At 54.4% G+C, this 20,705-nt stretch overlaps 1 protein-coding gene across 11 annotated transcripts; it reads left to right on the top strand.

Moving 5' to 3' along the window:
- Positions 1–251: 251 nt before the first annotated feature.
- On the top strand, positions 252–19,590 carry SEPTIN4 (septin-4). Of its 11 annotated transcripts, none has more exons than XM_072940220.1 (13): positions 8,429–8,546; positions 8,739–8,809; positions 13,416–13,709; positions 14,087–14,180; positions 14,599–14,685; positions 15,186–15,309; positions 17,723–17,857; positions 17,971–18,088; positions 18,177–18,278; positions 18,477–18,573; positions 18,667–18,829; positions 18,992–19,091; positions 19,369–19,590. In XM_072940220.1, the coding sequence occupies exons 2-13, from the start codon at positions 8,744–8,746 to the stop codon at positions 19,426–19,428; spliced, it is 1,440 nt and encodes a 479-aa protein (XP_072796321.1). In that variant the 5' UTR covers positions 8,429–8,546; positions 8,739–8,743; the 3' UTR covers positions 19,429–19,590. The 11 variants fall into 11 exon arrangements, with proteins under 11 accessions (XP_031541032.2, XP_072796319.1, XP_072796321.1 ...); XM_072940212.1 differs by having other exon boundaries at positions 8,455–8,546; positions 8,742–8,809; XM_031685172.2 differs by lacking the exons at positions 8,429–8,546; positions 8,739–8,809 and adding an exon at positions 252–409.
- The last annotated feature ends 1,115 nt before the right edge of the window (positions 19,591–20,705 follow it).

Below are 20,705 nucleotides of genomic sequence, written 5' to 3'. Positions count from 1 at the left end.
TTTTTAGAAAATGCACTCTGGAGTTATATTACTGGGTTTGAGCCCTGTGACCACTGTTTTCTGACTGTGACCTTGGGTAAGAGATTCTACCTCTCCCTCTCTAGTCATTAGTTTCCCCATCTGTTAATGAGACCCATGGCCTCCTCTTGGGGTTCTTGTGAGGACTCACCAGGCTATTGCAGGTAAAGCACTTAGCATGGCGCCTGGCAACAGCGAGCACTCAGTAAATGCTAGCTGTCGTTGCCTGGGCCGCTTGCACTAGGGAGGAATTTGGGCCAGGTTATGCCCAAGTCCACAGGACATCTTTAGTAAAATTCTCTTTTTCCCCTCCTGTTGGCACTCTCTGAATTCCATTTGCTGCCCCCTGGGAATGCCCGGCTTCTACTTCTCCACTATGGCAGATGAAGAGGTAAGAACACCCCTGGGAAGTTACTTCCAGTGTTCCTGTGCTCGCCCTTATCCAAGTCCCTCTCCTTGCCCTCTGATGGAAGCAGGTGTGAAAGGAGACAGATAGACTGCTCCCTATGGTTGGGCAGGTTGTTCACTGCACAAGGGCACCTGGCAGAGAGAGCAAGCAGGGGCTGAAATCTAGCCTGTGTCACACTTGCCAAGCTGTGCACCTACAGGGCTGCCTCTCCCCAGAGAGGAATTTGCACGAAGGTACCAGAGCTGGGTTGCAACCCTAGAGAGAAAGAGTGGAGATCTTGTGGCAAATGATGAATCCTGCCAAGGGCTCTTGGGGAAGACCGTCTGAGAAGCCATAGGCTGGATCTGTCCCCACTTGGCTCTCCCCTCTCCAGCCTAGGGCACTCCAGAAAGGGGACGCTTTTCTGGGTTATACACTATTTGAGTCCTCAGCTTGGAAAGGCACAAGGTGAACTCTGCTCTCGGCAGCCCCGTGTCCTGAATTTGGCTGAGTGTCCTGATTTCACAGTGCATGGTTCCCATAAGCACTTTCGTTCTTCTTGGCCCATGTTTGATAAGATAGACGAGCTCTTCTGCCTTCATTCCGTCTCTTGCCATACCTCTCCCTTACCCAGAGCCCAGTGTGGCCTCTGATGGGTCCCAACCACGGGGAAGCCCAGAATGGACAGTTGACTACAGATGGGAATCAAATGAGGTTGGGGGTGGGAGGGGGACAGCCTGAACTCAGATAACGGAACAGCTGCTGGGGAGGTGCCAGAAATGTGACTGCCACCCCCTCGCCGTGGCTGCTTCTCTAGCCCTGTGCCCTGGGCTCAGCTGTGGGTGGGAGCAGCTACTTTTAGAGATTATCTCCGTACAAGACAGTAAATCCTTCTCTCCCTTCTGCCTTTCTTTCTTCCTTCCTTCCTCCTTTTCTCCCTTCTCTCCATAAACAGTTTTTATTCGGATGCTAAGCACTCTGCTAGGCACTGCTGGCGAAAGCATTGAAACTTCACAGCATACAGTCTTTGGCCTTGAGAAGCTTACTGTCTGGATGGGGAGATAAGACATGGACAGGAAACCTTTGAATAACAATATGAAATAGTCTGTGCTCTAATGTTGAAATATATGAAACAGCCTGAATAAGTGCTCTTGGAGGGTCTTAACAGAGAGGGAGTCAGCAGGGGATTTGAGGGGAGGTGGTCAGGTTACCCACTCCTTCCTAAAGCCGGGGTGGGGTGGGTATCTTAATAGCCAGCCTCTTGCTCACCCCTTGATGCAAATCTATACCTTTGGGAAGGGGTGAGCATATCCCCTACTTCAGGATATGATGCTTTTGACAGAGCAAGTTCCTCCCTGTTCTCCACCCTCACCCCCTTTCTTCATGTATCTTGTTTTAGTTTAGGAAGTCAAAAGCCTTGGCAGCAGGATGGCTCCTTCCCAAAATAGCTCTTATCCTGTCTTGATAATTGCAGCTCTCTAGCCCTATTCAGCGGCAAAGCTGCTCCCCAGAATCTGGGAAGGGAAGGCTCCCAGGCATCTGAGCCTGCTGGTCTTCTCTGGATCTCTGGAAGTGGGTGGCATGGAGGCAGCCAGATCATGCGAGGGCGAGGCCTTCCTCTCGCTGTCCCCTAGGCTGCGTGGCCCGCAGGCGGTCCCAGGATGGAGGCTCTGTGGTGCTGATGTCGAGGGCCTGTGGTTCCACTCATCTCGGAATGGTTGACACTGGAGTCTGTTCTGGATTCCATTCCCGGCAGGAGTTCTCTGGGGACCCAACCACAGCTCGTGGACAGCAGCGTGTATGTCGTTGCGCCCTTCTGGGTCCACAGCTGGGCGTGATTCAGCCCATCTCTCTGTCAGTCTCCTCCCAGGAGGCCCCTGAAGACCCTTCTGTCTAAGGAGCAGGGTGAACAGAGGCTTCTCAACCTTGGATTGGGACATTAGGGGCTGGAGTTATGCTTCACTGAGGGAAACATTTCTGAAGGGTTTTTTTTGTTTTTGTTTTTTTGTTTTTTTTGGTATCAGAACTAGCAGAAGCTCAACTGGAAGGTTGTGAGTGTTCCCTTTGGGGTCAGTGGGGGCTGTCTTCTCACACAGCCCTGGGGAGTTCCCTGGACTAAAGTAGCTCTTGATGGGAGGGGCTGCCCTGGCCCCAAGACCCTGTGTCCTCAAGGCACCTAACCTACTCGCCCTTGGATATGACTTCTCAGGCTGTTAGGGGACAAGGTGGTTTATTCCTTGCTAGATCTATCAATTATGCAAGACACCAACCCTGGAAAACAGGCCACGAACCAGAGGAGGCTGTTTCAGTGATACCTAAGGCAGGCTTCAGCGTCTTCAGGGTGACATGTCATCTGGCCCTGGTGGATGAGGATTTGCTCAGGTAGACTAACTCAGCAAAGAAGAACCCAGAGCCTGGGAGCAGTGCAGGGAGGCTCTGCACTCCTGGGGATGTTAACAGAATCCTGGGATATGGGTTATCTGGTAGGAACGCTAAAACCATCTTTCGGCCCCGTCATTCTCTCTTACTTTGTGCAGAGGCTCATAGTTGAGAGGAAAGGTGGTTGTTGGAATAATGGAGCAAAGCTGCTGAAAATGGGGCAGGACACCTCGGGAGGCTTTTCATAGCAGCTTGACCCTCGCTACCCTGCTTCTTTTCCTGTCACATGGTATCTTGTTCACTCCAGCTACCATGGGCAGCCAAGCACAGGGAAGGATGGGAGGCTGGTGACCTCTGGCCCCGACTTGCTATTTTGGGGATGGGCTGTGTTGACCAACTCATCAGGGTTTGCCCAGGATGCTCCTGGCTTTAGCACTGAATGTCCTGTGTCCTGGGAACTACCTTGGTCCTGAGCAAACTAGGACAGCCGGTCACCGTCGGGCAGGTGGTGTGGCACACCTCAGCAAGAGCCTCCGGAAGCACAGGGCAGGGCGGTGATGTCCCACCACCACTGGGAGACCTGGCCAGATTGCTCCCTCTGGCTGACAAATGAGGGCGGGAAGATGCTATGCATTCCTCTCCAACTTGATATCAGAACTGAGGCCAGAATCCCTTCATTTTTTATTCTGCCCAGAATGATTCCCACAGAAGGAAGACTCTGCCACATCCATTTTGGACTTTCTAGTGTACTTCCAGAAACTACTTGGTTCCAACATTGCATATTTCTATCAGAGAAGTCTAATGGTCTTTGAAATGGTGGCTTTTTCAAGTTAAGAAGAGAGACAGTGGGGCTGAGCAGACAAGGGAGCTTGGCTTCAGGGGGCAGGATGCATACTTGGATGAGGAAGCAACTCTGTAATGCAGAAGCCATCCTGACAGCTGTTCAGCCAGAGGAAGGCTGTCCTGAGAGACAGAAATGACCATGTCCCTTCAGCCTTCTCTGACAGCTGTTCAGCCAGAGGAAGGCTGTCCTGAGAGACAGAAATGACCATGTCCCTTCAGCCTTCTCTGCTCAGCTGCCTTTGGTCCAGCTGCCATGAGGGGAGAAGCCAGGGACAGCTGCACCCTGGGGGCTGAACGAAGACCTGGAGGAGGGGGACAGAATGTGAGGCAGCTCCTGAGGGAAGCTCAGACTCTGAGGACGCTGGAGGTGGGAGGACCGGGTCAGCCAAAGTCAATTCCTTGGCACATCTACCGCAGGCAGAGTGGTCTAGCTCCAGGGGTCTCAACAGTGGCTTTGGGCTCAGTAAGTCTGAAGCCAAGATCTGTTTTCTGGAGTTGGAGTGGCATCTAGCTGAAGACGCTGACTTCACAGCTGGGGGCCGCATGGTCATTCCAATGTCACTTTTCTCCCATCCTTCTATACCCATTACGAATGCACATGTCTAATCCTTTGGAGGGAAAGGCATTTGAAATAGTCACAGTTGACAGTTGCTGGTTTGGTGTTAACAATTCTGGTGTTCGCTGAGGTAATGGCTACCATTTATTTTAGCGATTATACCAATGCTGAGTTTGTTGTCTTAGTGAATCTTCATAGCAAACCTATGAGGTGGACTTTTTCTCCCTATTTCACAGATGAAGAAACTGAGGCTCAGAGCTTGCTCACCAGAACTAGGAGCACTTTAGGGAGTATCCGGCCCCAGGGGTTCATATGTGGTGTAGAAACCCTTGGTATTTCATGGTATTTCAGCAGTACCTTTAGGTATCAAGAATTGTGAGAGGAAAGGATTTAGTAGGGGCAACATCTGTGTCTCTGTATTTGAACTAAGAGACTGGGAGATGGGTGTGAGCTGATAAAGAGCCAGAATGAAGGGCAGGTTATGGGTCAACAAAGCCCGGGGCCTCAGGGCTTGTCTGTACTCCAAAATCAGAGTGGAAAGTAATCAATGAATCCGTTCAGTCAATCCACATTGATCAGGCATCTCCTGCGGGCAGGGGCCTGGTCACTCAGGCAGACATCACATGACATATTCCCTGTGTTGAAGTGAGTAGAGATTAAAATAGAAAACATACTCCTTGTCCTTGAAGGGCTTGTGGTTAGTTTGGAGAGAAAAGTATACAGATGGGTCCCTCGAAAGAATGCGGAGATCAAAGGACAAACAAAGTCCAGTGCAATGAATCAGCAAACTTCTAGCATGGAGGCATCTGGGGAGTAAAGGCCAGGGGGGTCCAATTTTGGCTCAGTATAATGGAGACCTTGGTAACTCAGCACCCAAAGATTGAAGGGCAGTTGTTAGAGCCAGTGAGTGTTTGGCCGTGGAAAACATTCAAGAACAGGCTGAGAGGCCAAGGGGAAGGGGTGCTTTGAAGGGAGTCAGACATCCAGCAGATAGGGGCTCAGACACCCCTGAGCTCCTGTGCCCTGCGCTGCTGCAGAGCGAGCATTGGAGGGCCCTCTGGCTGGCTTCTGTCGCCCTGCTGGCTCTGGAACCGGCCCTTGCTGCAGTTGTTCGGCAAGTGCCAGGAAGCACAGCGCTGTCTGACCTTGCTATCCACATCTCCTGCCTGCCCCTGAATCCTGGGACACTGGGGAACAACAAGGGAATGAGTGGGGCTTAGGGTGTTTTGGTTTCTTGCCTCTGCACAGACCTTGCTGACAGACGGGCTGAGGTTTCCTTGAAAGACACAACCCAGTGATAGATAGCCCTTTGGCCCCACTGGGGCTCTCTGAATGTATCATCACTGACTCATCACATCTGGGAGGAGGGAGGTACTATTAGCTCTTGTACCACTTAAGGGAAACTGCTACCGAGGGGTAAAAGCGGCCTTTGTTAGCCAAGCAGATCTGAAATCCTGGTTTCCTATAGTAATCACTCTTTATTCTTCACTCTGAACCTGTGTCCTGGCTTGACCTAAGTGCAACATCGTTTTTTTTGACATCTCTGTGCCATGCAACCTTCACCCATGGGTGAGCAGGAAAGATCCAGTGGGGAGGGCCAGGAGACTTTCCATACAGACCATGTTGTCCTGACCTAAGCAGAGGGAGCCCAGGACAGCAGGCGGGGGCTGTGGTTGCAAATGCAAGTTTCCCGGAAGAGTCACCCTCTGTGCCAAGCTAAGTGTCCACTCTCCAGACACTTGGCTTGAACACCTCACCTCAGCTAGTGCCCCGGAAACAGTGCTCTAGCCAAGGACGTCAGTGCCTGGTGGGATGTTGAATTTCAAGAGACGGCTAGAGCTCCAGGAGCTGAGGGGCACTGAGGCAAGGCTGGCCAGGCCACCTGCCACCCAGAGGTGGAGACGAGTGTTCAGTGGTCAGTGGCTCACACGAGGGCTGCTGTAGCTCAGCCCTTCTTCTGACCAGGTGTCAGACTCTACCTGTATCCACACAGAACAAGAGCACTGGAGTTGATGGGAGAACAGTCCTCTCTTTCAATGGGGGAAGCAGAAGCACAGGGAAGGCAAGGGACTTCCAAGCAGTGAGGTAGTCACCAAAGCTGGCATGGGGACTTACTCCCATGTCAAGTTCTCATGGAGGACTCTGAGTGCTACAGGGGTAGCATGCAGGGTGGTGCAGGTAGAGTGGCCCAAAGTCTGTCTTAGGCTTTTATTTTGCATGTTGGTGTGATGATTATAAAGGGACCATGACCATCAAGACCCCAAGATTCTTGGCTTAGAGAGGAGTTCCATGGTCCCTAGCCTCTCTTGGGGCCTCATTTCCCTCAAAGCAAGCTGGCACCAATGTGTCTTAGGAAACACAGGGCTCTCTGGCATCTGGGCAGCAGGTGCCAGAGCAGAGCCAGGATTCCAGCCACAGCTGAGGATGAGCTAGGTGAGATGTGCCCGTGTCCACACTGGGAAAGCAGCTGGAACTGAGGGGAGGAGGGACGGACGTTATGACTGTGGAAAACGAGGCTTTGTGAAGGGGCCTGTCTTCCCTGATGTAGGCTTTCTCCCCTGGGCCCAGTGCCCCCAGCCCAGGCCTCACAGACTGATGGTGGAAGCACTTTTGAGTGCGTACATGAGTACCAGCGGCCAGCAGCTAGTTCCCAACAGTGGGGCTTTGTGTAGCCTGAGTTTGGTGTTCACGTCTGATGGCAGCAAGCGCTGCTGCTTCGGCAGACTTTCAGCAGCCATTGGTTTCTCCCTAAAGAAACTCCTATAGTGGGGGAGGATATAGCTCAGTGGGAGAGCACGTTAATAAATAATGATAAACAGTTAATAAATAAACCTAATTATCTCCTCCCTATTTCCCCCTCCCCTAAAGAAACTCCTTTATGACCTTGTTTTCCTGAGCTCAGCTTCAGATCCCCTGATCTACCCTGAGCCTTTTCCAGGAAACTCCTATACCCTCAGAGGTTGCCTCCCATCAGAGCCAAGCTGATGGCCCTAGTTTAATCCCCTTATTTTCAGGTATGAAAACTGAGGTACAGATAGGTGAAGTGAGGTCATCCAGCTAGGAAGTTTTCTCCTTGACTTGCTGGCTCATGAACATCCCTGATTGCTTTAAGCAAGGCACCCCTTCTGTCCTCCAGCCCACCAGAGCCAAATATTCAATAGCATCTCCACTAGCAGCCCCGTGTTTTCTGAGCCTGATCTCACCTGCCGTACCCGGCAGTTTTGATGAATTCCAACCATGACCACTGAGTCACAGATCAGACTGAAATTGTATAGGCAGGCATCTGGTGCTTCTATCAACAGAGGGGGCCACCCCTGTGCCCTTAGTTTTGTCCAAAGTGTACTCAGGCCAGCCTGCCTACCCTGGGGGAAGGCTCTTAGAAGTCAGGGGAGGAGCATGCTTCTGGAAACTTCCACAGAAGACTGACCAGCTCAGACCTGTATTAGCTCAGGAAATCCCCACCAACTCCCCACCCTCTAAGCATCTACTTCCTCCTAGCTGCTGCTGACCCTTCTAATGCCTCTAAAGCTTCTGGGGCATCTGTCCTCACTGTATCTCACCTGCTCGCCCAGCATGGCCTCTCCTGAGGCCTTCCCCATCTTCCACAGCCCCAGGCGAGGCTCCACTGCCCCAAAAGGCCACACAGCTTCTCCCCTTCCACTCTTCCAGCAGATGATCCCAGGATAATTTATGCAGCAAATCCTCTTTAATCTTTAATCTAGGGTCCTGCAGGAAGGGAACCTCTTGTCTCTTCTTCACAGCTTGGGTGGAGGTGGGGAGTGTTTGACGTTCCACCTTAGGAGGTGTGCACAGGGTCTGGACCATCAGTAACTTGGACATCAGCTGGATTCCATTCCCGAAAACCTTGTGGACTCTCAGGGATAACTAACTGTTTCTCTCCAATATGCGGGGCAAACCCCTCCTCTCTTCAGAAATCGTCTTCTCCTGGGGATGCCAGGTGGGCCCTTCCTTTTTCTTTGGCGACTGGCTCAAGCCCCCACGGTGATGCGCTGCCTCGACAGGCCACTCTTTAGGGGCTTAGTAAGAAAGAGCCAGGTGACCAGCGCAGCCCTGTCCCCAGTGCCTCTCCGCACCTCGCCTCCGGGGGTCGCAGGCCGCAAGGTCCGCCCTCAGGCTGGCCGCCCCCTGCCCAGCCTGCGCTCGCACCGCGCGCCTCGGAGGTGCAGGCCCCGCCCCGGGGCCGCCCCGCCCCGCCCCCGCTGCCGGGCCCCGCCCCCGGCCGGTCCGCTCTCGGGGCGGCGGGTGGGGGCCGGCGGTGTGGCGAGGTCGGCACGCAGCTTCGGCCTCTGGTCGCTCGGGCGCTGTCCAGGCGGAGCCGGCCCGGCCCGGGCTGCAGCCATGGTAAGGCGGGCGGGCGCGGGGCAGAGCCGGGCGCGCAGGGCCCGCCGCTCCCGGGCGGCTCCGCTGAGACCCGCGACTCCGCAGCCCCGGCTGTGCGGTGCGGGAGGCGCTGTCGCGCGCCGCGGGCACAGGCAGGCGCTGCTGGCTGACAGCGCTGCGTCGCTGCTCCCAAGTTTCTCCTTCTGATCCTAGCAGAGATGGAGTGGGCCCCGGCCCCCGTGGTGCTGCCCGCGTTCTTGGACGAAGGGATCGGTCCGTGCTGGGTGGGTAGGGGGCACCGGCCGAGACGCGCAGGTTGGGCTGGGGCGGGCACGTCAGCCAGGAGCGGAGGTGAGGGTCCTCGCCCTTGCCTGGGACAGCGGTTACCTGGGCTAGCCTTCCTGCCCTGGGCTCCGGGACCAGCACCAACTTCCTTTGGGAAACATACCCAGGAGGCCCTCACACACTGCCTGCCCTCCCAAGAGGATGGTGAGACAGTTGGGCCCTTCTTCCCGCAGCCTGGCAAGGGGCCGCGCCTAGGCCCTGCCCGCAGCACCCTCTGCTCAGGGGTCTCTGCGAGGAAAGCCCAGCTACCATCCTGCCCGCTGGAATCAGCTATATCCCTCTCTCTCTCTCTGAGCCAGGAACCATGGGGAATCTTCTTCCTGCTGCATCCTCCACCGCCCCCCCCCCCAACTAGATCCCTCTGCAGTCGGGGTAGGAGGGTGGGGGGAACTCATTCCTGCCACCTGCCTGTGATGAGAGGAGAAGCAGTAACCCCGGTTAACCTCCCTGCAGACCCCCAGGTAGGAAGTTTTGATGTTTGGCTGTGAAGGTGCCAGCTTTTTTCCTGCCATCATTGCCAGAGCCTGCCACAAACACATTATGCTGGTTGTCAGGCCCTCCAGGCCCTTTGCCAGCTTCTCCTCCCGGTCTGGAAGACCCTCAGCCTACCCTCTGCTTTGGGAGGCACAGGCTGTTTACAGCAGGAAGAGATCCGTGACCTGTCTGTGGGGCAGGATGTTGGCTGTGGGCAGAAAGGAACTGCCTGGGCCCTGTGGAATCAGAAGCTTCCAGGTCTGGAAAGGCCAACCTTTTGGGCTCTTCTCTCTCAAGCTGTGTCCAGGCTAAGGCCCAAGTCTTGGCCAGGAAGTCTTCGTGACCCTGTGACCTTCCCCAATGGGGCTTCCTGTGAGAGGCCAAGTGGTGCCTGCCTTTATCCCTGCCCCTATCCTTCTGCCCACAGGGGGACGGGCAGACTGATTGTACCAGGGAGGGAAGCCTGGGGGAGCAATGATTGTTCCTAGTGCCAAGTGTCCCTAGTGCAGAGGCCAAGAGGGGCTTTTTCTGCCACACACTAAGTTCAGTTCAGCTGAGGTCTTGGTGCTTTCAACTTGGCTGAGGCCACCCTGTTCCTCTGTAATTAGAGACACCCCATCACCACCAGAGTCTTCCGCCTCAGGCCCCTTCCCTCAAGCCAGCCCAGGCCTTAGACTGACTGGTTCATGTTGAGCCAGACTTCTTTATGAGGGTCTCTTTGTGGAAAGAGGTCAGGGACCCAGCTGTTTTGGAGATTGGTGGGGGGAAGCTCCCCAGTCCAGGAGCCCCCAGGGGGTTTTAATTGGCATATGAAAGGATGATTGGCCAACATTAATAATCATCTGGTGAATTGAGATGTGCCTTCTCTGCCCAGGTTCAAAGCAACGTGAGGTACTGGGAGTGCTTTCTTTCCCCAGCCTTTCTGGGAGGCAAGGAAGGGCCATTCACAAGTGGACATTAAGGCCCTGAAATTAAGACACTATTCAAAATCACAAAGGGTGTTTCTAGCCAAACCAGAAACACTGGCCTCCTGGCTCCTAGTCAGGTGCCTCAATTTGACCCCACCTGACTGACAACTTTGAACGTCTGTGATGCCAGCCTCTCGCTGACCTGAACTCATGCCCCTCAGAGACCAAGTGCTAGCAGCTCCCCTGTGGCTCTCTGGAAGCGCTGGCATATAGAAGTGATACAGGTCCCCATGAGTCAGAGGTCAGGTGTCTTAGGATGGGAGAAGTCCCTGTAGCAAAGTCCTCCCTGTGGCTGGGGCTCTCTGCAGGCAAATCTCAGGGCAGATTTCTGAAGGCAGTGGGGTTCTCTGCTGGGAGAACACAAAGGACACTGGAAAGAAAAGTGGGGCCCTTCCCATCAGAACCTATACCCAGGGGATTATAGGACATCCCACTCTACTTCAGCACTGCTTGAAGTTAAGGTGAAAGAGATTGGAGTCCTTTGGGAATGGAGTCTCCATGTACTGATGGGCCAGGTCACCTTGGGTACAGCTCTCAACCCCCTGACAGGCCTCGGTGTCCTTGGGGGTTAACAGGAGAGGCCAAATGGCTGGAGAGCCTGTGCTGCAGACAGACTTGGGAGGCTGGTGCTGTGCCCACCGGGGTAGGCAGCGGGCAGGCGTCATGGGGCAGCCAATCAGAGGAGGAGGGGACTGCAGAGAGAACAGAGATCCTGCTGCAGCTGAGCTGTCCTTGGAGGGTGGGAGCCAAGGGAAGGGGAGGAGGAGGGTGTGGGGAAGGACATTCCACAGGCTTTTTTGGCCCCTGACAGAGACAGAGGGGGTCAAAGAGAAAGGGAAAGGAGCAAGTCAGGACGCTGATTACAACAAGAGCATCAAGACCAGGCTGTTTCCGTGTGTGAGGAACTTTGCCTGGGAGATAAAATTAGACCTAGAGCTTGCTGACAGGGAGTCCGAAGCGTGGGACATGGACCGTTCACGGGGATGGCCAGGCAGTCCTGTCCCCGAGGACAGGACTGAAGCTGGGGTAAGGTGCCGCTCTGGGAGTTGGGTGGACCTGCCCTGTCTTCTCCCGGCATTGGCTGGGATTGGGGCTCAAAGCCAGAAAATGATTTGGTCACTTGCAGGGCTGGGGCCAGGGAAGGACAGACAGGAGGTGAGAACCCTGGTGTCCTGATTCCTTGTCTAGAGCGCCTGTGGGCCTCTCCACGCTGATGAGCAGCCAGGACCAGTGGTGCTGGGTTCCTGGTGGCTCTGCTGGAAGGTTGCAGGGGCTGGGGGTCTCCATCAGTGCCTTCCTTTCTCCCTTCCCTGCTGCCCCTCTGCTCAGCGTGCCTGGAAAAACCAGACAGAGCACAGTCCTCTCTCCCACCCTCAGCCTGACCCCTAGACCAACCCCTGGGTCACTGTGGGGTTGTGTAGAGGGACGGTTTCCTGGAATTCCCCAGACTCTTTAGCTGCCAGAAAACAAGACCTGCCGCCCTCCAGGCCCATCCCTCCTCTATCGCCATTTAATTAATCATCCAAGCTAGGACATTTTTGAGAGTAAGAGGGGCAATTATGCTAGGACAACAAACATAAACTGCGATGTTATGGTTCACTCCACTGGACCCCACAAACCTATCGGTGAGAAAAGCCTGTTGGATCAGGCTTGCCTCAGGACAGTCTCCTCCGGCCATTTGGCCCTTACATGCAGGTTCTGGTTTCAGGCTAAAGGATCTCTTTTCCTGTCCAGGCAAGCCCTGGGGGCCATGGCTACCAGCAGATGTGGGGACTTGAGGCGCTACAAGGAATAGCCTTGGGGGCTTTCTCCTCTCAGTCCTTTCCCTCTGCGTAAACCTGGCAGTGTGCGTGCCTGCGTCCCTCAGTCCTTCCCTTCATAAAATGGGCACCTACAGGAAGACTGTGGCCATCTTATCTCCCCTCACCCTGGCTGGGAGTCCACAGCGGTCTGGGGTAGCCCCCACTGGCTTGGCCAATCCCCACAGGGTGAGTCAGCCTGTGAGACCAGCCCTTGTCCATTGTCTGGGGGTGGCACGTGGGTATTGTGAGGCAGAGCTGAGCCCAGCACTGCCAGGCACTCCCCAGAGAGGGCTGGCCCCCACAGGAGGGAGAGAGGAAGCTTTAGGGTCTAGAGCTGGGACCGGAGTCGAGGGAAGGGAGATGGGATGGAACAGGTCTCCAGAGAGGAGCCAGCCACTCCCTGCCTACCACCTGCATGCTTCCCAGTTCAGGCCAGACCCCCTCCTGCACTGCCTACTAAAGCCTAATTCCAGGCTGAGGGGGCAGGGGGAAACTGAGGGTGATTCCCCCCGTACATCCCTTGCAGTTCCAGGCTGTCAGCAGTGAGCCTCCCCTGGTCCCTCCCAGTGCCCCTTCACCCACGCTCAGCACCCACTGGCAGGCTTGCCCTTCTCTCCTAGGGCCCAGGCTCGGGCTCTAGTATGGCTTGGTGTCGGGGTGGGGGGTGTCAGGTCAACTGTACTGAGCTCTAGGCAGTGAGCCCTGGGGAGTGAGGGCCTCCAGGAGAGGCTGCACCTCAGTCCCAGCGCTCAGTGACAGGAGGCGCGGGGCCCCCTGCTGGCCCCCCTGCTGGCCCTTGATCTACCTGGGGCTGGCAGCTCCCTTCTCCCCTCCCTCCTTCCCTCCTGCCCCTGCCCCATTCTTACTGTCTGCACGCTCCCTGAGTCCTGAACCACATTCCTCTCTCAGCTCCAATGCCTCTGTCTGCTCCCCTGTCTCCAGCCTGACTTTCCGGCCTTTGGGGCCGACTCCGGCCCTGGCTTGGAAGGGCAGCCTCAGCCGCGCCCTGTTGAGAGAGGACATCAGTACTGGAGCTACTCCGCTCCCAAGAGCAGTTGCTAGGCTCTGGGGGCTGCCCAGGGCTGCTCCTGGACCCCGGGGCCATTCCTGATGTCTTGGATCCTTGGATGTGAGGCATGCGGGCGGGATGGGGAGCACTTCCTCTGGCTTGGCTACTAGGGCAGTTTCTCTCTCCTCTAACCGCAAATGCTTTCCTCTCTCTCCCTCTTGCCTCTGTCTTCCTCCTTCCTTCTTCCCTTCCTGCTACCTTCCCACCGACCCCACTCCACCCCCAACCTCAGATCAAGCGCTTTCTGGAGGACACGGATGATGCAGAACTCAACAAGTTCGTGAAGGATTTCCCAGGAAACGAGACCTGCCACCAACCAGAGGCCAAGACCTGGGTGTCCGGTCCCCAAATCCTGGAGCCAAGGCCCCAGGCCTCAGACCTCTGCCAGGATGACCTGGAGTTCAGACCCCCCTCGTGGCCCCAGCCCTCTGACAGCCAGCAGTTCTTCTCTGCCTCAGCCCCTCTCAGCCCCTCAACCCGGCCCCGCAGCCCATGGGGCAAGCTCGATCCCTATGACTCCTCTGAGGTAGAGCTTCCAGCCCTGCCTTTGCCTTTCAGTGGGCTGGTGCAGGAAGACCCAGGGAGGGGCAGAGAGCGCCCGAGTGTGTGCGTGCTTGTGCACGTGTGTGTATGTGTGTGCGCACACGCGTGCGTGCTGAGCTGGAGCCTCTCTCTGTCCTGTGCCGGCCTCAGCTCTGTGGTGTCGGCCCCCAGGTGCACTGGAAACTGACAGTATCAGCAGGGACAGGAGCCCAGCTGGTGGTCCCAGGTGGGGCCTCACAGGAGTCTGGCACTGCTCCTTTAAGGCTGGGCAAAGACCGAGGAGTGGGGCAGAAGGATGGTGTTGGGCCCTGGGGTCCTTCTCACCTCTGCCCTGATGTCCTCTGCCTTTTTGTCCACTAGGATGACAAGGAGTATGTGGGCTTTGCGACCCTCCCCAATCAAGTCCACCGAAAGTCCGTGAAGAAAGGCTTTGACTTTACCCTCATGGTGGCAGGTAGAGCAGGGGCAGGGCAGGGCTGGACAGGAGGTGTTTCAGGTGGGGATGCTGTGGATGTGGGGGAGGGAGTACGAGTAGGGAAGGAGAAGGCAGTAAGTGGCTGTGCCTGTGTGCAAAATAACAGGAGCCATGGGGGGCCAGAAGTGTACATAAGGTGGGGGGTGGTTGTGATGAGGTTCAAAGAACACTTATCTGTTATTGGTCTAGTATTTGCCTTTTACTGTTTGACCTTGGGCAATCTCTTATCCTCTCTGGGCCTCATTCAATAAGAAGGCTGAATGAGGTGCTTTCTCTGCCTCCTTCTAGCTCTGCTATAATTAGATAAGAAAGCAGCTCCCCCAACACCTTGGCCCACTGGGGTTGCCTCTTGGCTATCGGTCTTTTGATTTGGTGCCTGTCCTCTCTCCCCTGTCAGGAGAGTCTGGCTTGGGGAAATCCACTCTTGTCAATAGCCTCTTCCTCACTGATCTGTACCGGGACCGGAAGCTCCTCAGTGCCGAAGGTAAGGAAAGGAGGGGAGCATGAAGACAGGCAGGTAGAGCTGACTTGGGAAATCAGACGTACTCCAGAGTCTGTGGGATGGGGCCTTCCCCAGCAAGCAGGGAACCATGGCTTCCTAGAGAGACTGACGGCATCTCTCCATAGGCCTGTGTAGCCTGGCAGCCTACCAGCCAGTTCCCTAAAGATCTGGGTGCCGAAGCAGGGCAGGGACCACAATCCTGCTCTCTGAGTCTCTGACCCCCAAAGGATTCCAGGAATCCAAGAAAAGAGCCGGGAGCAGAGAAGAGGCTGGGGCGAGAGCCAACAGCCACCGGCATTTCCTGTGTTGGGAAATGCGCTCCTTGTTGGTTCCCAGAGAACAGGCCCCCAGGCAGCCCGGAGGCGGGAAGGGGGGCAGTGAGCACGAGGCAGTCTGGGCAGCAGAACTGGTTGGGGTGGGCGGTGTGTCCTGACTCGGCAGGTCATTGCCCTTGCCCCAGCCTCAGTTTCTCCCTTCTCTAGAGCGGATCATGCAAACGGTGGAGATCACTAAACATGCAGTGGACATAGAAGAGAAGGGCGTGAAGCTGCGGCTCACCATTGTGGACACACCAGGTTTCGGGGACGCAGTCAACAACACAGAGTGGTATGTCTGTCCAAGCACAACCCCAGCGGCCCCCCCACCGCCACCCATCCCGCACACACACTCAGGTCACACCTAGGCACAGACACAGCCCCAGATGTCAGGAGGAAGGGGTTTGTGACCTCGAGCATGCCACTGTCCCCCCCTAGACGGTTGTCTCCTCTGTAAAGTGAGAGGGAAAGGACTGGACTAGATGACCTCCAGTGTTGCTTTGACTCTGACCCATAATCCTGTAATGAAGGTGAAGACACAGATAGGAAAGAAGAGCCTCAAAAAGCAAACACACATGAACACCTGTAGCACAGGGCCTGGCATATAGTAGGTGCTCAATAACTGTCACCCTCCTTCCCTCCGTTCCTTTCACCAGCAACATTTCAGGTGCCACACACAAGATTTATTGAAGGGGTGAGTGCATGGAGGGAGGGGTGAAGGGGAGGAGGAAGAGGCAAAGGGAAAGCCTGGGTAAACTTTGTTTAAACCCCAGGCACCCTCTAGGCTACCTGCCAAAAGAACAGGTGGCCTTGCCATCCCTTACCCAAATCGTCCCTGACTTACTTTTCAGGAACTGGAAGGATGGTCAGACTCAGTGAGTAGAAGAGGAGGAGAATGGATGATAAAGACAGGAGAAAAGGCAGTGCCTTTGATGAGGAAGTTAGGCAGGGTGGTGCTGAGACCCCTAGACAGCATTTAATAACTGCGTGATCTTGAGCAAATGACGATATTCCCATTTCTTTAATGAAAAATACTGACCTTTACCACTTGACCCAAGTAGTCTGAAAATCAATCTAGAAAGATGCATGTGAATGTGCACTAAAAACTGCAAAGGTTGGGGAGGGTATAGCTCAAGTGGTAGAGTGCAGGCTTAGCATGCATGAGGTCCCCAGTAACTCCTCCCAAAATAAATTAACCTAATTACCCCCCCACACACTCAAAACAAACAAACAAAACTGCAAACGCGGTTTATGTTACACTGAATTTTAATACGGTAATCTCAGGACCAGTGTAAAATAAAAATGTAGGGCCCCTTGTTCAAAATTTTAAGAATTTCAAGATGGCCACAGCAGGAGAATAAACCAAGCGTGGGCCCTTCTGAGTGTGGGGACCCTGGATGACGGCACAGTTCAAATGCCCAGGAAGCTGGCTTTGGATAGTTGCCTCACAGACTGATCAAAACCTTACAGACTTTTCTGTGCTCTGAGCCCCCATCACATGCTTTATCATCACAACATGTGGCTTTGGGTTCAGCACACTGGTTCATCTTCAACTTTCAAGCCTTGACAGAAGAGCCATTCCTTACATTCTTACAACAGCACTGTGCTAGTACAGGTTACGTGGTCTGCAGAAATATTGCTGATGGATGGAGGTGGCCTTCCAGGTCATCATCACCCTTCCTGATCTAGGAATATGTCTCAGCAAACTGGGCGTGCCCTGAAACTCTAGCTCCAACCAGCACCTACTTCAGCAAGCATCACTCCCTCCTTCAATAAATCTACTTATCTCCTCCTACCTTCCATAATAATAATAATTTCCCTTGCCTGGCACCTCATAGTTTACAGTGCACCACCACATATACTCATTTAGTCAACCAGCAGGAATTTATTGAGCACATACTAGGTGTCCAGCCTGTGCTGGACATTTTAAGAGAGGCAGAACAAGGATGAATAGTCCTTGTCATAAGAGGCTTACAGCCCAGTGGCAGTGGGAGGGGACGGTGGGGGGAAGCAGCATGTGTGTCAGTCAGGGAAAAACTTTAGTAAATGGGTCAGGCAGTGTAGTGGCAAACTGAAGGCCACGGGCTTGGGTGGGTAGAGAATTTGCTAGATAAAATGATCTGGATTAAGTCTCTTTGCTGCATTGGATTTAGTTTCTTCATGTAGCAGATGAGAGCACTGACGCCCATAATAGCCACCTATCAGAGCTCCTATCGGTGAGGATTAAACTAGATAACGAAGAGCAAAGGAGTTGAAATTTGAGGCATAGTCACAGGAGCCTTCGCGGAAGAGGTGGTTCTTGGATATGGCTTTGAAGGATGGAGTGGGTCTGAAGAGGTGGAGGAGAGGATGCAACCACCTTAACAAAGGCTCTGAGGCTGAACTGTGGGCCTGATTGAGGGCTGTCCTGGCCACCAGTTGGTGTTCACCTGTCAGCACTGTGCTATTGCTCTGTTTGATCAGCCAGGCGCTCATCAAACTAGTATTTATTGACCTCTGCCTGCGTGCTTAGTCTGGTTTTCTATCAGGATGTACGACATGCACCCCTGTCCCACCCAGGCACCTCCCCGAAGTTGTAGTAAAGCAAGTCGGGGAATAACAAAGCCTTGCAAAAACTGCTCAGGGCGTAGGCTCCTCTGGAGTCCCGGAGCTCGCTAGACAGCCCCGACTCCCACAGTTTCTCTGCTTGTCTGTCCCTGCCCCAGCTGGAAGCCTGTGGCAGAATATATCGACCAGCAGTTTGAGCAGTATTTCCGAGATGAGAGTGGCCTGAACCGCAAGAACATCCAAGACAACAGGGTGCACTGCTGCCTGTACTTCATCTCGCCCTTCGGCCACGGGTATGGTCCGAGCCTGAGGCTCCTGACGCCACCGGGTGCTGCCAAGGGAACAGGCCGAGAGCACCAGGGGCAGGGCTGCCACTAGCAGGTGGTCACAGATTCCTGTTCCCCAGGCTCCGGCCACTGGATGTTGAATTCATGAAGGCCCTGCATCAGCGGGTCAACATCGTGCCTATCTTGGCTAAGGCGGACACACTGACACCTCCTGAAGTGGAGCGCAAGAAACGCAAAGTGAGGGAAGCTGGTGGGGGAGGGGAGCAGGTGGGCTTCTGGAAAGGACGGAGTCCCCAGAACTGTGGGCCCCTCATGTGTTTGTCAGATCCGGGAGGAGATTGAGCACTTTGGAATCAAGGTCTACCAGTTCCCAGACTGTGACTCTGATGAGGATGAGGACTTCAAATTACAGGACCAAGCCCTAAAGGTGGGGCCACCCCAGGGCATCCTTTTCCCATCTTGTTTCTTCCGGGCAGAAGAGGGAAGTAGAATTCTATATAAGGGTGGGCTATTGGGGTGGAAGAGGATCCTGGTTTCCCAGAATGAAGCAGAGAAGATGAAGATATAGGTGGAAAGGAACAGGTGAGAATGAGGAATGTTGACAGGCACCCCTAACTTCTTCCAGGAAAGCATCCCATTTGCTGTCATTGGCAGCAACACTGTGGTAGAGGCCAGAGGGCGGCGAGTTCGGGGCCGACTCTACCCCTGGGGCATCGTGGAAGGTAAAGCACTGAGCTTGTGACCAGGGTATCTCCTTGTCTTCAGCGGCTCTCCCCTACCCATGTCCCTGGCTGACCCCTAGCCTTGCTATGCAGTGGAAAACCCAGGGCACTGCGACTTTGTGAAGCTGAGGACAATGCTGGTGCGTACTCACATGCAGGACCTGAAGGATGTGACACGGGAGACGCATTATGAGAACTACCGGGCACAGTGCATCCAGAGCATGACTCGCCTGGTGGTGAAAGAACGGAATCGCAAGTATGGCCGGAGGCCAGGACAGAGCTGGCAGGGGTGGGGTCTCAAGCGCAGCCTTGGGTGAGACCAAGCCCTTCCTTTGTTCTTCTACAGGCTCTGGGCTCAATCCAAGCAGGTGCTGGGGTCCCCCTAGCCTTACCAACCCCCCTTTCCCCTTCCCCTCAGCAAACTGACTCGAGAGAGTGGTACCGACTTCCCCATCCCTGCTGTCCCACCAGGGACAGATCCAGAAACTGAGAGGCTGATCCGAGAGAAAGATGAGGAGGTGAGAGCAGTCTGGGGTGATAGAGGTTGCCAGCCTGGGAGGTCCCCTGCTTAATCATAAACCTCAGTATCTCTTGGTTTGGGAATAGGAAGATACCTGGTCCTGGTACATATCTGGATCTTGGACTGTGGATTAGTGGTTCTACCCAGGCACTCCATCACACCTCAGGGCTACAAAGGCCCTGGCTCAAGGGATCAGAGGTCGGGGGTGTGGGGCACTTCCCTAACATTGTAAGACTCTCTGAAAGGCCTCATTTTGATACGTATGCGTATTCCAGCTACGGCGGATGCAGGAGATGCTGCATAAAATCCAAAGACAGATGAAGGAGACCCATTAGCTGGCTTTCAGCCCTGGATATTTAAATCACCTCCTCTTAGTCCTGCCCATTCCGGCCCCTCCCAGCACCAGCTCTGCTCAGGCCCCTGAAGCTACTGCCACTTCGCCTTACATCCCCGCTGCCTCTCCAGAGACTCAGAGGAAATAAAGTTTAACAAATCTATAGGTGGCTTCTGGTGTCACTGTCTGTATCTTTACCACCTCCTGGAGACTAAGAAGATCCTAGGACCCAGTTCCAAAAGGCGACTGCAGGAGTTGCTGGTTTCTGGCTTTTAGTAGGGAAGGGAGAGGAGGGATATCTTTCCCCTCCCATGACAGGGTTCAGTCCCTGCCTAGAATCCAGCCTGTCCTCTCCATCTTCCTGACTCTTCTGCCTCTGCTACCTAGAACCTGAGCCTCTCTCATCTTTCCTGCATACAGTACTGACAACTCTATAGAAGTTTTGGATCTGATATCTGCCCTTGGGGAAACATGGTGTTAACTGCATGCAACCTCAAGTTCCTGTTTCCCCTGATTTGGGGAAAGGGATATGCAGAATTAAGCTCTGCACTCTAGGAAGCCTGGGATAGGGTACTGAGGTTTTTTGAAACCTCTGTAATCGCCACACTATAGTAAGTGCTCAGAATGGATAACATACAGTCGTTATCCTGGAAGAGTTCAGTATTCATTTAGCAAACATTCATTATCTGCTACGTTGCAGACACTTTTAAACCTTGGAGTTAAAGCAAGGTTCCAGTTTTCTTGGAATTTACTAAATGTAGTAAAAGTTCCAGTGTTTCATAAAAGAGACACGTGAAGACATTTTGGCCCCGGGTTCTGGTATTAAAGTGTTCAGGCCCACTCCTGAACTGAAGCTATCGGTTGAGAATCTGAATCAATCTCTGTTTCTGTCGGGTTGGTGGTATCTCGGGGCCACGGCGACCTCCAGCGGCCACCCTCCACCCAGCTGCCTGCCCTGGCTCCCCGAGGGAGACGGTAAGGGAGGAGCCAAGAGCTGAATCCTCGGGAGAGTCCTATTCCCCACACCCTTTACAGACCAGGAGGTCGCAGCTAGCTAGTGGCAGTCTCAGATCCAGGTTTCCTATCTCTCCGGTGAGAGATCTTTACTCAAAACTGACGGCACCATTCATTCAGGGAATGAAGGACAGCAGAGTCGGTTCGCTGATGGAAAGTGAAGGAGGAAACCTTCGTCAAGGTGTGGAAGAAGGGAAAACCCTGCCCCCGCCAGTCAGAGAAGACCGAGACCTCCCTCCTCTCTTAGCCTTCAGGGTCTTTTCT

This window comes from Vicugna pacos, chromosome 16 (assembly GCF_048564905.1).
Source record: "Vicugna pacos chromosome 16, VicPac4, whole genome shotgun sequence".
Classification (NCBI taxonomy): Eukaryota; Metazoa; Chordata; class Mammalia; order Artiodactyla; family Camelidae; genus Vicugna; species Vicugna pacos.
This window is presented reverse-complemented; position numbering and strand designations above follow the sequence as displayed.

Coding starts and splice junctions, on each gene's coding strand:
- SEPTIN4 (XM_072940220.1), top strand. CDS start 8,744: ATGGAGTGGGCCCCGGCCCCCGTGGTGCTGCCCGCGTTCTTGGACGAA. Junction 14,181..14,598: donor CTTTACCCTCATGGTGGCAG/GTAGAGCAGGGG, acceptor CTCCCCTGTCAG/GAGAGTCTGGCTTGGGGAAA. Junction 18,830..18,991: donor GTGAAAGAACGGAATCGCAA/GTATGGCCGGAG, acceptor CCTTCCCCTCAG/CAAACTGACTCGAGAGAGTG.